We start from the raw sequence: 12,663 nt of genomic DNA on the forward strand, positions 1-12,663 counted from the left end.
TGTATAATACGCATTCGAGTGTTATCATGGTTATGTGCACCCTTAATTATGGGCAATTAATTCTGGAAAAATATATCTGTCGTACATAAACATTTCAGGCTGTCAGCATAAACCACAAAATTTATCTTTCAACTCTCTTTTTTCCCCACCAAAATAATATTCTAATAAGAGCCCCCTATTTCTAATTTTGAGAGCGCCATGGGCGCTTATTCTGTCAAATACAGTATATCTCATAGGAAAATTGCTGATGTTTAAATTTAAGAAAACTGGTTCCTGAAAACCTCTAAAAGCTGCCTTTTTGACACATTTTAGCTAAGTTGCACCAAACAAAACCAGGTTGCACGCTGGTCTCGTACATTTATCAAAGTTGAAACATAGGCCGGTTTGCTGCCCGTGTCATGTAAGTTATGACGCTTTGCTGTAAAACGTAATAGGAACAAGTGCACATCATCTTGAAGTGCCCACAGTTTGATGACATCAGAAAGCATGACAAATTACACGTAACACAGGTATTGGTGATGTAGTGTGGTAAATTGAGTGTGTGGACAAGTAAGGGTTAGTCAGACACTAAATTAGTCTTTTAATAGGTGACGATGCTTGTAAGAGGCGACTTACGGGATCAGGTGGTCTGGCTCTCTCACGGACTTGGTTGATGGATGTCATCGTATCTCAATTGCATAGATCAATGCTCATGATGTGAATCACTAGATTAACTGGTCCAGGCTTGATTATTTACAGACCGCCGTCATATAGCTTGAATATTGTTGAGTGCAGCATTAAACATCAAACAAACAAAACAAAATATTTTTTTTTACGTGCACTTGTTGCTTGTTGACATAAATATTAGGCTGCTTTTATAATAATAGATTGCACTTGTGCATGTTTTATAAAGCTAAATCGAGCCAAGGACCCCGTTCTTAGCCCTACGACGGTCGTAAATCAATGTTAAAGAATGGGAGTTATGATCGACTTAGCCCTAAGATCGCTTTGTGGAACGAGGCCCTGAACAATGTATTTTCATCATTAGGTTAACAACATGTGTTGTACAGATACTTCACATATACTGTAGTATAGTTATGCACAGATACATGAATCGTCCTGTGGTGAATTAACAACGCGTGTGGCCTGACGTTGATTAATGAATAATTTGCATACTCGTATATGCAAGGGGCCGACGTATGGTTCTCAGTAGAAAGTGACAACTTGGAGACGATGGCTTGCGGTATATACAGTGTTACTTTATAAATGTAGATATATACATACAAAAGACACTATGTGCCAGGTTAGCACATAGTGGTTGTGGTTGTTGTCTAGGTGCCCCAGAGCACCCAGCCAAACCCTAGCTAGGCTAAGGGTAAGACCTTTCTTTTTTCCTTTTTTCTCAATCTCTCTGGACCAAGGCTTATTTAGCCAAGGTCACCTGACATTTAGTGAGTAATAAATATAGATATAAACAGTAATTCATCAGTGACATACTTGCACATCTCGTTCAGGATGGCAGACGGTCGATGTACGCAAAAATGGGGATTAACAAATAGGATTAGCATCTTATTAACAACAGCAATTAAGCGTTTCAAGGCATATAGATGTCATGGCTCCAGGGTAATGAGCCTTTGCAGTTAAATGTTCTTCAGACAATGGGTGTCGTAAATCAGTCACTATGACAGAATCCTTACACCTCTTTTGTTTCATTGTCCCATTGGCCATGATGTAGAAAGTCAGATAGACCTCATCCTGTGTGCAAACTGCTGTACAGCTTTAGTGTGTAAGGTGTGAGTAGTGAGTGAGTGAGTGAGTGAGTGAGAGAATTGGGTTCATCACTGCTTAGAACAGTATTCCAGTTATATCACATATCAGCTTAATGTGGAAGGAAAGCTCTAGGTGATGCAGGTATAGCGGCCATAAAATTTCCGAGTCCCGTGATGGGATTCGAACCACAGACCTTCTGATCAGAGGTCTGACGCCTTGTCCACATGACCAAAGAGGTTAACCCCGTCAGCAAGCTGACAAGGTAAGGATGTCATCTGTGGGATGACTCCACGCCCTGCTACATACTCCCCCGTCAACAGAAGGCATGTCCCGGGCCGCATAGTAGGGTACTGAGGCTTATTTTGAGTCCCGTGATGGGATTTGAACCATGGACCTTCTAATACGAGGTCGGACACCTTGTCCACATGACCAAAGAGGTTAACCCCGTCAGCAAGCTGACAAGGTAAGGATGTCCACGCCCTGCTACACAGGTCTCAGACGTTTACCACTTTGGTGAAACCCACGGGTATGGTGCTGACAAACCTAGAAATATAATCTGCGTGAACTGGGATTCGAATCCATGATCATAAGTTTCTAGCATGTACAAGGGATGCAAATTCCCAAATTCTATATAAGCAACCCCTAAAACCCCCCTCTTGGGTTGCACAGACCACCTTCGCCCCTTTCGGAAACACATTAAATGGCCTGGCCGGGCCCGTGTGCGAAATACGCATCAGTCGGAAAGCGCACGTTAAATCTCCAAAGTAAGTAAGTAAGTAAGGGATGCATCTCTACACCACGAATAGCGAATTAGGTATGAAATGGTCATGGTCAGGTGACTCATTGGAGTTATGAAGCTTAAGGATTCTTGTTGCAAGAGATAATTAAAGTGGTTTTAGCTCTGTGACTTGACTGATTGACCATACCAGGATGGTGCGATTGATGATTGTGTTTTCAGTCACCGGTGTGCCTCGTTCAGACTTGATCATACACCGGTCACATCGATATAGCTGAACTATTGGTGTTCTCAGTCAGTGGGATAAGATATCTTCATTGATTTGCATGGACAAAGCATCATACAGTTGGTGAAGGCGTATAATAAGGTGTGTTCATTTTGCAGGAACAGTGATAAGAGAAAGGAGAAGTCCCGAGATGCGGCCAGATGTCGTCGCAGCAAGGAGACAGAGGTGTTTTACGAGTTGGCCCAAAATCTGCCGTTGCCGAGCAGTGTCAGCACCCAACTTGACAAGGCCTCCATCATGAGGCTGACCATCAGCTTCCTGAAGATCTGCAAGATTAGAGAGGAGAAAAAGTGGCACGGTAAGCTCCAGACTATCATGTAGTCCATGCAATTAAGTGTTGTAGAAGGTTTGGTAAAAAAGCAATACTGTATAAAGGAATGCTCAAGTATTAATCATAATTTCAGCTTGGTGCTGGATGAATATTAGATGCTAGATTTGAGAAGGGGATGGGTATTGACTGCTAGATCTTAAAAGGGAAAGAGTATTGACTGCTAGATCTGAGAAGGAAGAGTATTGGCTGCTAGATCTGAGAGGGGGAGGAGTATTGGCTGCTAGATCTGAGAAGGGGGAAGAGCATTGACTGCTAGATCTGAGAAGGGGATGGGTATTACTGCTAGATTTAAGAAGGGGATGGGTATTGACTGCTAGATCTTAAAAGGGGAAGAGTATTGACTGCTAGATCTGAGAAGGAAGAGTATTGGCTGCTAGATCTGAGAGGGGGAGGAGTATTGGCTGCTAGATCTGAGAAGGGGAAGAGTATTGGCTGCTAGATCTGAGAAGGGGAAGAGTATTGACTGCTAGATCTGAGAAGGGGATGGGTATTCTAGGTAAGATCTGAGACAGGGATGATGGGTGTGATTGTTTTATAGAAAATGTGCCCTTGGATGAATCGCCAGAGCGTCAACCTATTCCAGTTTCTGCACCCACAGAGAAACCCTTCAAACACAGGAAACAGCCTCCATCCTTAACCACAAGTGGAGCACTGCTCATTTAGCTTATCGCAACCATGTTGAACTGCAAGCACTCCAACCTGTTCCAGTTTCCTGCCACTGGGACCGATTTGTTGTATAACTGAGCAGCCCTATACACCAGCCGCTGATGAAGCTATGTGCTTGCCGGGTCTCATCTGTATCTGTAATGCTGATGTCTGCAGATAAGGACGGCAATTACGTGAAGGCTTCCTATCACTTTCCTAAACTTTTGTGATATATATGCTGATGTTGAGAGGCAGTAAATAAGGACTGTGCCTTGTTAGGGGAGGTTTATGGAGAGGGGTTATGTGGAAATCAGCTCATGGCAACAGCAACATGGCCAGATACATCTGATGCTGTCATGGGACTGTGACGATGCTGTAGTTTAGTGTTAGCTCTCAGAACAAAATAACAATGCTTTGTTGTTATTCCAGCTATATGATGGCGGTCTGTAAATTATCGAGTCTGGACCAGACAGTCCAGTGATTGACATCATGAGCATCAATCCACTCAATTGGGATCAATGACATGCATCAACCAAGTCAGCGAGCCTGACCACCCGTTCCTGTTAGTCACCTGTTATGACAAGCATAGTCGCCTATTATGGCAAGCATTGGCTGCTGAAGATCTATTCTAACCGGATCTTCACGGGTCACAAAATAACAAGAACATTAGAAGGTGGTTGAAATTGAAGGGGTGTTGACTCAATCCTATTCCCAGGATAGGGCTTGAGTAGAAAGAGCATTTTTTGGTCTCTAGGTGTGTAGTATAGGTGCAGAATGACATTTTCCCAAAGTAATAAACCACTAGAGCAGTGGTTGGAATAATTTTTAATCCCAACAAGACAGTCGGGCAGATGACCCATAAGTGTTGCCTGCCCATCTTGAAAGTTACCTGCCCACATTCTGGCATTATTAATAATGAAAATCCAGAAAAACTAAGGGACAAATCAAATTGTGATTCACTTGAAATAATGGAAACAATTACTTGAGAATGTACAAGGAGTTATAATAAAACTGAATACCTAGATAAGTCTTAAAATTACTGCCAGACAGTCAGGCAGGTGGATGAAACATTCTGCAGCCCGACAGAAAAGTTACTAGTCACGGGCAGGTGGACAAGCAGTTATTTCGGACACTGTGCTAGAATATGGTCATGCTGCTTTCACAGTGATGATAAACATAAATATTCAAAGCACAGGTTGATTTATTAATGAATTGAATATGGCGTCAGTGAACCTTCTCTGACTCTAGAAGGGGGCACGGTTGGCCCAGTCGTCTAAGGCGCCACAATTCTAGAATTCTACAATTCTATGATTGTGGGTTCGAATCCCGGTTCGCCCCAATTATGTTTCCAGGTTTGTCAGCTCCATACCCGTGCTCATGGGTTTCACCGAAGTGGTCAACGTTTGACACCTGTATCACTTCGGGCTTTCCTCCCTGTGCAGAGTTGTGTCCCTTGGGCACGCCAGAAACCTATGATTGTGGGTTCGAAACCCAGTTCGCCCCGATTGTGTTTCTGGGTTTGTCAGCACCATACCCGTGCTCGTGGGTTTCACCGAATTTGTAAACGTCTGAGACCTGCATCACTTCGGGCTTTTCTCCCCCATTAAGCTGACACGCTGCAATATAACTGGAAGAATGTTAAATCCAACTCACTCACTCTGACTCTAGAATGTAAATCATAGTATGTTGGTGATAAGATCCACAAGTTCTGGTGGTGTGTTGGCGAAAGTGGAATGTCCTCTGTTGGACTAAATCTCTAATTTACAGATAATGGGGGATCAGGATACAGCCCTCTGCCTTAGATCTTGCTATAGCCCGTAGTTTTAATTGAATGTTCATGCCATCAAGTGTTAGGTATCAGCATTGAAATAACACAAGGAGCCCTCCACATGCATGTGTACAGACAGATAACATATGTGCACTTAAACATTATGAATATTAGTTTACTCAGTAGGAGTAGTTTGTTTGCTTAGGTGATTAATACGTTTTTAGTTTGTTTATGGAACTTTGTTTTGTACTTAGAATATCAGTGATCAAAATATATAAAAAAAATTCTTAAGTGCCCTCACGAGGCACATAAATGTCGCCATTTTCCCACCGAAACAACTGCGCAAAACGTTATGTCGAATTAAAGGGACATAACTCTTTCTACATTTCTACAACTTTTATGGATAAATGTTTGTATTTCGTATTTCGCGATGAGTCCTCTTTTTGACTAAAAGTTTACTTCAGTGATATTTCATGTTAACTTATTTTTTAATTTCGTTTTTATACTATAACATTTGGAAATACTAAAAAAATCTCAGAAAAGTCATTGTATTTTCATATTTTTATTTTCATTTTTACATCTATGAAATCACGAAAACTAGAATAATCACATTACGAATTGGTACTGTTCATAAGCTTATAGCTACTTTCCAAATAGAATTTTACCATGACGTCTGATGCCAAATTAGGTATTATTTGTTCATTTTGTGGCCAATATTTAACAGAGCCCTCATCAAAGCTAAATCTAATTTTCCAAATCTTAAGATTACAAACACACGATCCTGTTTACAGTCGACTGTTCCTTGAAATACAAGCAGCAGGATGTGGTGAAGTGTTGACTTTCCTTCCTGTGAACTTTTTCCACTGGAGCCACTTGATACTATGATCTATATATGGCAATGTATTCGCCCAGACCACGTGTCAGTCCTAGTAACCCTACTAGTTTCAAATCTCGAACAATTTCTGTGGAGTAAAAAAAATAGTTGGGTTTAGTGTCAGTGTGGACAGTAGTTCAGTTATATCTGGGCAGGTCAGTTTTATTAGGTAGTGGACCTTAACACCAGAAAGCATGATGCTCACCAACTGTGGATTGGTACCTATGACCAGCAGTTCCTGTAGTAACTAAGGGAGGTAACTCTGAAGCTGGTGTTTCTTGCATTTCCAGTGTACTCAAGTCGGGCCATGTTCATTTTGTTATGTTATTTTCTTCAAATATTTCAAGACTGTTCTCGTGGATAGAGCGTCTGCATGGAGCTGGGTACTGATGGGTTGATCCCCAGCAGTGTCATACGAAAGGACTTATGTCCCGTAAGTGTGCCAGGATGTGCTGATCATGGCTTTGATTCCCAGATTCCCTCGAATTATGACCCGAAGTGGTTTGTCAGCACAATGCCCTTACTGGTAGGTTCACCAAAAGGCTGTGGCCTGCATATCTTTGGCCTTCCATTTCACATCAACTTACATGATTTAATAAACCTGAACACCTTACTCTCACACTTCCTCCTCAAAGAGCTACCATCTAAGGGAGATAACTTTGTGCAGCATTGCCACCACCCATCTCTGACTTCCACCCACATCCCCATTGAAGATAGCAGAGGTCACAGTGACACTCAATACCCAAAACATGCAACCCACATGAGCCAGTCAAATGTACAGATTGAAATATGTTTGTTGAAGGACACGTGCTGCTTTATGCTATCGTTGCTATTTTTGCCGGGGCCCCTATCATAGATAATAGACATCCTTTATCTACTGATACAACTCATACGTCATGGAACAGGTAGTTTTTTGGGGAAGACATATTTTATAATGTTTACTTTAGTTTTTGACAACTGTCACTCATTTGATACACCCTTTCCTTCCGCAGAAGTGGTGAAGTGGCAATATACTCCGTGGTCACTCCTTGTGTAGTGTGACGTCGTAGATGGTTCAGTCACCATGCACTGGATGCCCCCAGTGGGGACTGGTGGGACAATAGTGTTGTTTAACGACACCGTCAGCATATTCCACCTGTGTCCAAGTGGGCCCTAAGTAATCGAGTCTGGTCAAGTCAAGTGACCAATGGTCTTGCCCGCATCAGCAAAAATACATGCTGCCAACGTTTGATTTCATACCATTAGTCAGGTTTATAATCATCAGACTTTCTTCATGCTCTACCTGGGGCATGGGTGGCCCAGTCATCTCAGGCGCTGCGATTCCCTGTGCAGAGTTGTGTCCCTTGGGCACGCCAGAAACCTATGATTGTGGGTTCTAATCTCGGTTCGCCCCGATTATGTTTCCAGGTTTGTCAGCTCCATACCTGTGCTCATGGGTTTCACCGAAGTGGTCAATGTTTGACACCTGCATCACTTCGGGCTTTCCTCCCACATTAAGCTGACATGCCGGGATATAACTGGAATACTGTTATAAGCGACGTTAAACCCAACTCACTCACTCACTCACTCACTCACTCATGCTCTACCCTGCACTTCCTGCTGGGTACTGGAGACCTATTCTACCCTGGACTTCCTGCTCGGTACTGGGCACTGGAGACCTATTCTACCCTGGACTTCCTGATGGGTTCCGGGTACTGGGGACCTATTCTACCCTACACTTCCTGCTGGGTTCTGGGTACTGGGGACCTATTCTACCCTGCACTTCCTGCTGGGTACTGGAGACCTATTCTACCCTGGACTTCCTGCTGGGTTCTGGGGACCTATTCTACCCTCGACTTCCTTCCTGCTGGGTACTGGGCACTGGAGACCTATTCTACCCTGGACTTCCTGATGGGTTCCGGGTACTGGGGACCTATTCTACCCTACACTTCCTGCTGGGTTCTGGGTACTGGGGACCTATTCTACCCTGGACTTCCTGCTGGGTACTGGAGACCTATTCTACCCTGCACTTCCTGCTGGGTACTGGAGACCTATTCTACCCTGGACTTCCTGCTGGGTACTGGAGACCTATTCTACCCTGGACTTCCTGCTGGGTACTGGGGACCTATTCTACCCTGCACTTCCTGCTGGGTACTGGAGACCTATTCTACCCTGCACTTCCTGCTGGGTTCTGGGTACTGGGGACCTATTCTACCCTGGACTTCCTGCTGGGTTCTGGGCATTGTAAAATGTATTTTTAGTTTAACGCGCACTTATTAAACTATTTGGAAATGTTGATGTGATCTGTGCATCCGATCATTATTTTATCTTGCTAGAAGTGTAAAATGAGCTTCTGACGTGACCATTGTTGTCATCTCGTTGTTGGCCATATGCCTTTTGCCTTTTCATTTTGTCTAGACGTTCCTGATGGATTGGCCTGCAATATGTAGCAGGTGTCCCAACCATGGAAGCCAGGGTGCTTAAGCTTAAATATCAATCAAAATGTTTTATGTGTTGTCATGGACAATAATATGGCTTAGTGTTATTATTTTGTTTTCCTTGGAAACCATAATAAGAGAGCTGTTCTTGTTGCTGACATTATCAATCCCTGGATTGTCTGGCCCAGATTCTATTATTTACAGGTAGCCGTCATAGCTGGAATAATATTGAGTGCCAGTCTAAACAACAAACAAACATATTTTCTATGCTTGCAATGTATGGGAGTAAAGAATATTAATTTATAAAAACAGATGTTCAAGCACATAAATCAACATTCCTTGTTTAAAGATTGTCAGCGTTTAGTTTTGTCATGCAACACTGTGTTGCAGGGGTCCCAGATATGGAGAAGGAAATATCATAAAAGAAGTAAAAAACACACACAGAATTGATCATCTAACCTCAGCTGTGAAACTGTGTCATTGCCAACTATTGCATCTAGCCCAGCTGCACATGGAGCATACATAACATGGAAAGAGAGACAATGTTTGGCTGGCATGAAAGGTCACATGGAGGTTGCTCAAGCATTGCTGTGCTGTTGTCAGCCATTGACAACTGTCTGACCTGTTGAGAGGTCAAAGTCATGAGTATCCCCAGAGCTGTGGGGGCAGTCGGGTAGCCTAGTGGTTAATGCGTTCGCTCGTCACGCCGAAGACCTGGGTTCGATTCCCGGGTACAATGTGTGAACCCTATTTCAGGTGTCCCCCCTCCGTGATATTGCAATTACATTTGACATTTATTTAAGAAGGAATGTTTTTACAACTAATTCTTGTACCAGGAGCATGTAGAGGATATCCTGAATTGACCTTTGGAGGATAAAAGCCTCAATCTTTTACAAACTGATGGCTCTTGAAACTAATTTAGTTGACAATCAAACAACACACTGGTTGATGATCTTGACTTTTGCTCCATTTACTTGTATGTGTACACAGCGAGCCTTAGGAGTGCTGTTCAGAGCTTGAGGTAGTCACATGTACATCTCTGTATTCAGATGATGAAGAGCAGTGTGAGGATGGTGAAATTGAGAAGCGTCTTCATCAGATGTACCCAAAAGCCTTGGAGGGATTCGTCCTCATCCTCTCTCGGGAAGCCGATATCGTATACCTGTCTGAAAACACAGCCAAGTATCTCGGCATCCAACAGGTACAGTACTCAAAGTATTAATCGTTTTTGTTACAAAGCTTGTTATGTTCATACGAAATCACAAGATTGTGGTGATATTAAGTAGCACATGCCTGCAAGGTAGTTTGCTCATGGAAAGTGTTAAGGTCACTGTCAATGACATCTATTCATGAGATGGTTTGAATCAGTGTCAGATCCTTTCATTCCACCACCAACTTGTGCAGGCCATCTAGATGTGATGAGACCCGTGAAGATACCGGGGTAGAATAGATCTTCGGCAACCCGTGCTTGCCGTAAAAGGCGACTATGCTTGTCGTAAAAGGCGACTAATGGGAATGGGTGGTCAGTCTCGCTGACTTGGTTGATGCATGTCATCGATCCCAATTGCGTGGATCGATGCTCATGATGTAAATCACTGGATTGTCTGGTCCAGACTCGATTATTTACAGACCGCCGTCATATAGCTGTAATATTGCTGAGTGAGGCGTAAAACAACAAACCAAACCAAACCAGATGTGATGATTTTACTGTCCTTTTTCAGATTGAACTGATGGGACAGAGTATTTTCGACTTCACTCACCCGTGTGACCATGACGAGATCCGTGACATGATGTCAGACCGCCCCCACGGCGCCAAGGCCGTGTCTGAGGAGCGCACGCTCTTCATCCGCATGAAGTGCACGCTTACCAGCAAGGGCAAGAGCGTCAACCTCAAGTCTGCAACATACAAGGTACGAGCTGAACAAACTGTAGGTCCTTTAGATAACTGAGACACAGACCAAAGTATATCTTCTGGCATAGTGTATATTTTCATATTGGATTGGATCGTTGAATTGTAATTGTTTTATTTTGCCCTCACTGTTGAAGGATTGATAATTCCGGATTGATGCCCTTGGTCCATCAACACTGGACAAGTGAGCATCACCTGAAATGTTTTTCCCCCACATCAAGCTGACTCTGTGATATACCGTATTCGACGTAATAAGTGCCCAGGGCGCTCTCAAAATTAGAAATAGGGGGCTCTTATAAGAATATTATTTTGGTGGAAAAAAACAGAGTTGAAAGATAAATTTCGTGGTTTATGCTGACGGCCTGATCTGTTTATATACGACAGATATGTTTTTCCAGGATTTAATTGCCCATAATTAAGGGTGCATATAACACACGAGTGAGTATTATGCACGAATAAATAAGTCTTGTGTACATTGATCAATCGGAAGGGATGCTAATTGGGATTGTTCACTTGCCAATATATTAGCAAATATTGCTGTTGGCGCTTATTAGAGCGGGGCGCTTATTACGTCGAATACGGTAGCTGGGATACTGTGTCTGTTATATATTACTCAAAAGAAGTAAATGACAGATTAACTATAGTAATATGAAAAAATCGGGTGGTCCTTAACTTCTTTTGAGTAGTATATTAGTAAACCTTACTCACATCTCTCAAATGCAAAAACTGCCTTGGTTCTGAACCAGTATAACACTTTCATTTTCTAAAGGATAATTTTGTCCAAAGGACCCCCCCCCCCCCCCCAAGGCGTCTTAATAGAATGTAAAGTATTTTATCCAAATGCTATATACGGATATATTTTGTTGAAATTGTGGAATCCCAGGGAATAAAGTGTTGAATTCCTGTTGAAGGCTGTGGTCAGTGAACACAGTGCAACAGATGCACCTTCTTGCACTACTGCTGACCGTAAATCATTGAAACAACAATTGCAGCCATTGCAGCCATTGCACCCAACAGTAAAAGTGCCTGTTCTGAATAAGTGCAATGTCATGTGATACACCTTTCGAAAAAACAAACCCCTGCCTTGAAAACAGACTTTGGCAAATGCTAGATTGAAGAAATATATCTGTTCTGTCCCCTTTTAATACTTGCCATCTCCCTGAAAGAAATGTCTGACTTGAACTAATACTGGGTCTTACGCCCTTCTGAAACATATAAACCCTGGTTCTTATTCAAGTATTTGTGGTAAACAGTTAATTGAGATGAGCACAGGAAACAGGTCAGGGAAATTACTGCATCAGCCGTCCGACAGCTAATTATATAATATCCTGTTGACTACAAGCAGTGTCATGGATAGAAGGTCACTGTCAGCTTCTTGGAACTGATGGTCAGGTCCCCGTTCCACAAAGCGATCTTAGCGCTTCGATTGTCGTAAGTCAGTGTTAAAGAATGGGAGTTACGATCGACTTAGCGCTAAGATCACTTTGTGGAACGGGGCCCAGACCTGTAGACACTTATCCAACAGAGCAACCATTGTTCTCCAAGAGATGGCGTTGAACAATTTGAACAGCTATCTGAAGTATGCCCCTTTAAGGCTGAGACAACCTATTTATGACTGTGACTGAATTGATATTTGTTTTATGGTTTTGGGTATATGGCGTAAGAGATGGGCATATTTATTTAATATGATCAAGTCTTTTTTGTGTGCTTGGTTTACAAACCCAGTTGACAAAGACAAAGAACTTAAAGTTTTGGGGGAGATTGGGGCAAGTCTATCTGTTCAATTATGTTTATCTCACCAATACATAAGCAAGATAATTTACAGGTGTTTGGAGGACATGTACAAACTATCAAATGCCTCCCTAACCCATGTTAGTGTAGGCAATGAAAACTCCTTCAACATACTGGTGTTTTTAAGTCATTAATCGTAATTAATTCAACAATTTAA

At 42.6% G+C, this 12,663-nt stretch overlaps 1 protein-coding gene across 3 annotated transcripts in view; it reads left to right on the forward strand.

The window, feature by feature from the left end:
• The window catches only part of LOC124151108 (hypoxia-inducible factor 1-alpha-like), a 92,218-nt gene that overhangs the window by 53,550 nt on the left and 26,005 nt on the right, over nt 1–12,663 (forward strand). For all 3 annotated transcript variants that reach the window (XM_048403168.1, XM_048403170.1, XM_048403169.1), the window contains exons 2-4: nt 2,870–3,069; nt 9,856–10,007; nt 10,528–10,716. In XM_048403168.1, coding sequence (XP_048259125.1) covers nt 2,870–3,069; nt 9,856–10,007; nt 10,528–10,716 — 541 coding nt within the window. The remainder of the gene's footprint in view (nt 1–2,869; nt 3,070–9,855; nt 10,008–10,527; nt 10,717–12,663) is intronic.

Source organism: Haliotis rufescens, unplaced genomic scaffold (assembly GCF_023055435.1).
Source record: "Haliotis rufescens isolate VD_foot unplaced genomic scaffold, xgHalRufe1.0.p SCAF_3, whole genome shotgun sequence".
Lineage (NCBI taxonomy): Eukaryota > Metazoa > Mollusca > Gastropoda > Lepetellida > Haliotidae > Haliotis > Haliotis rufescens.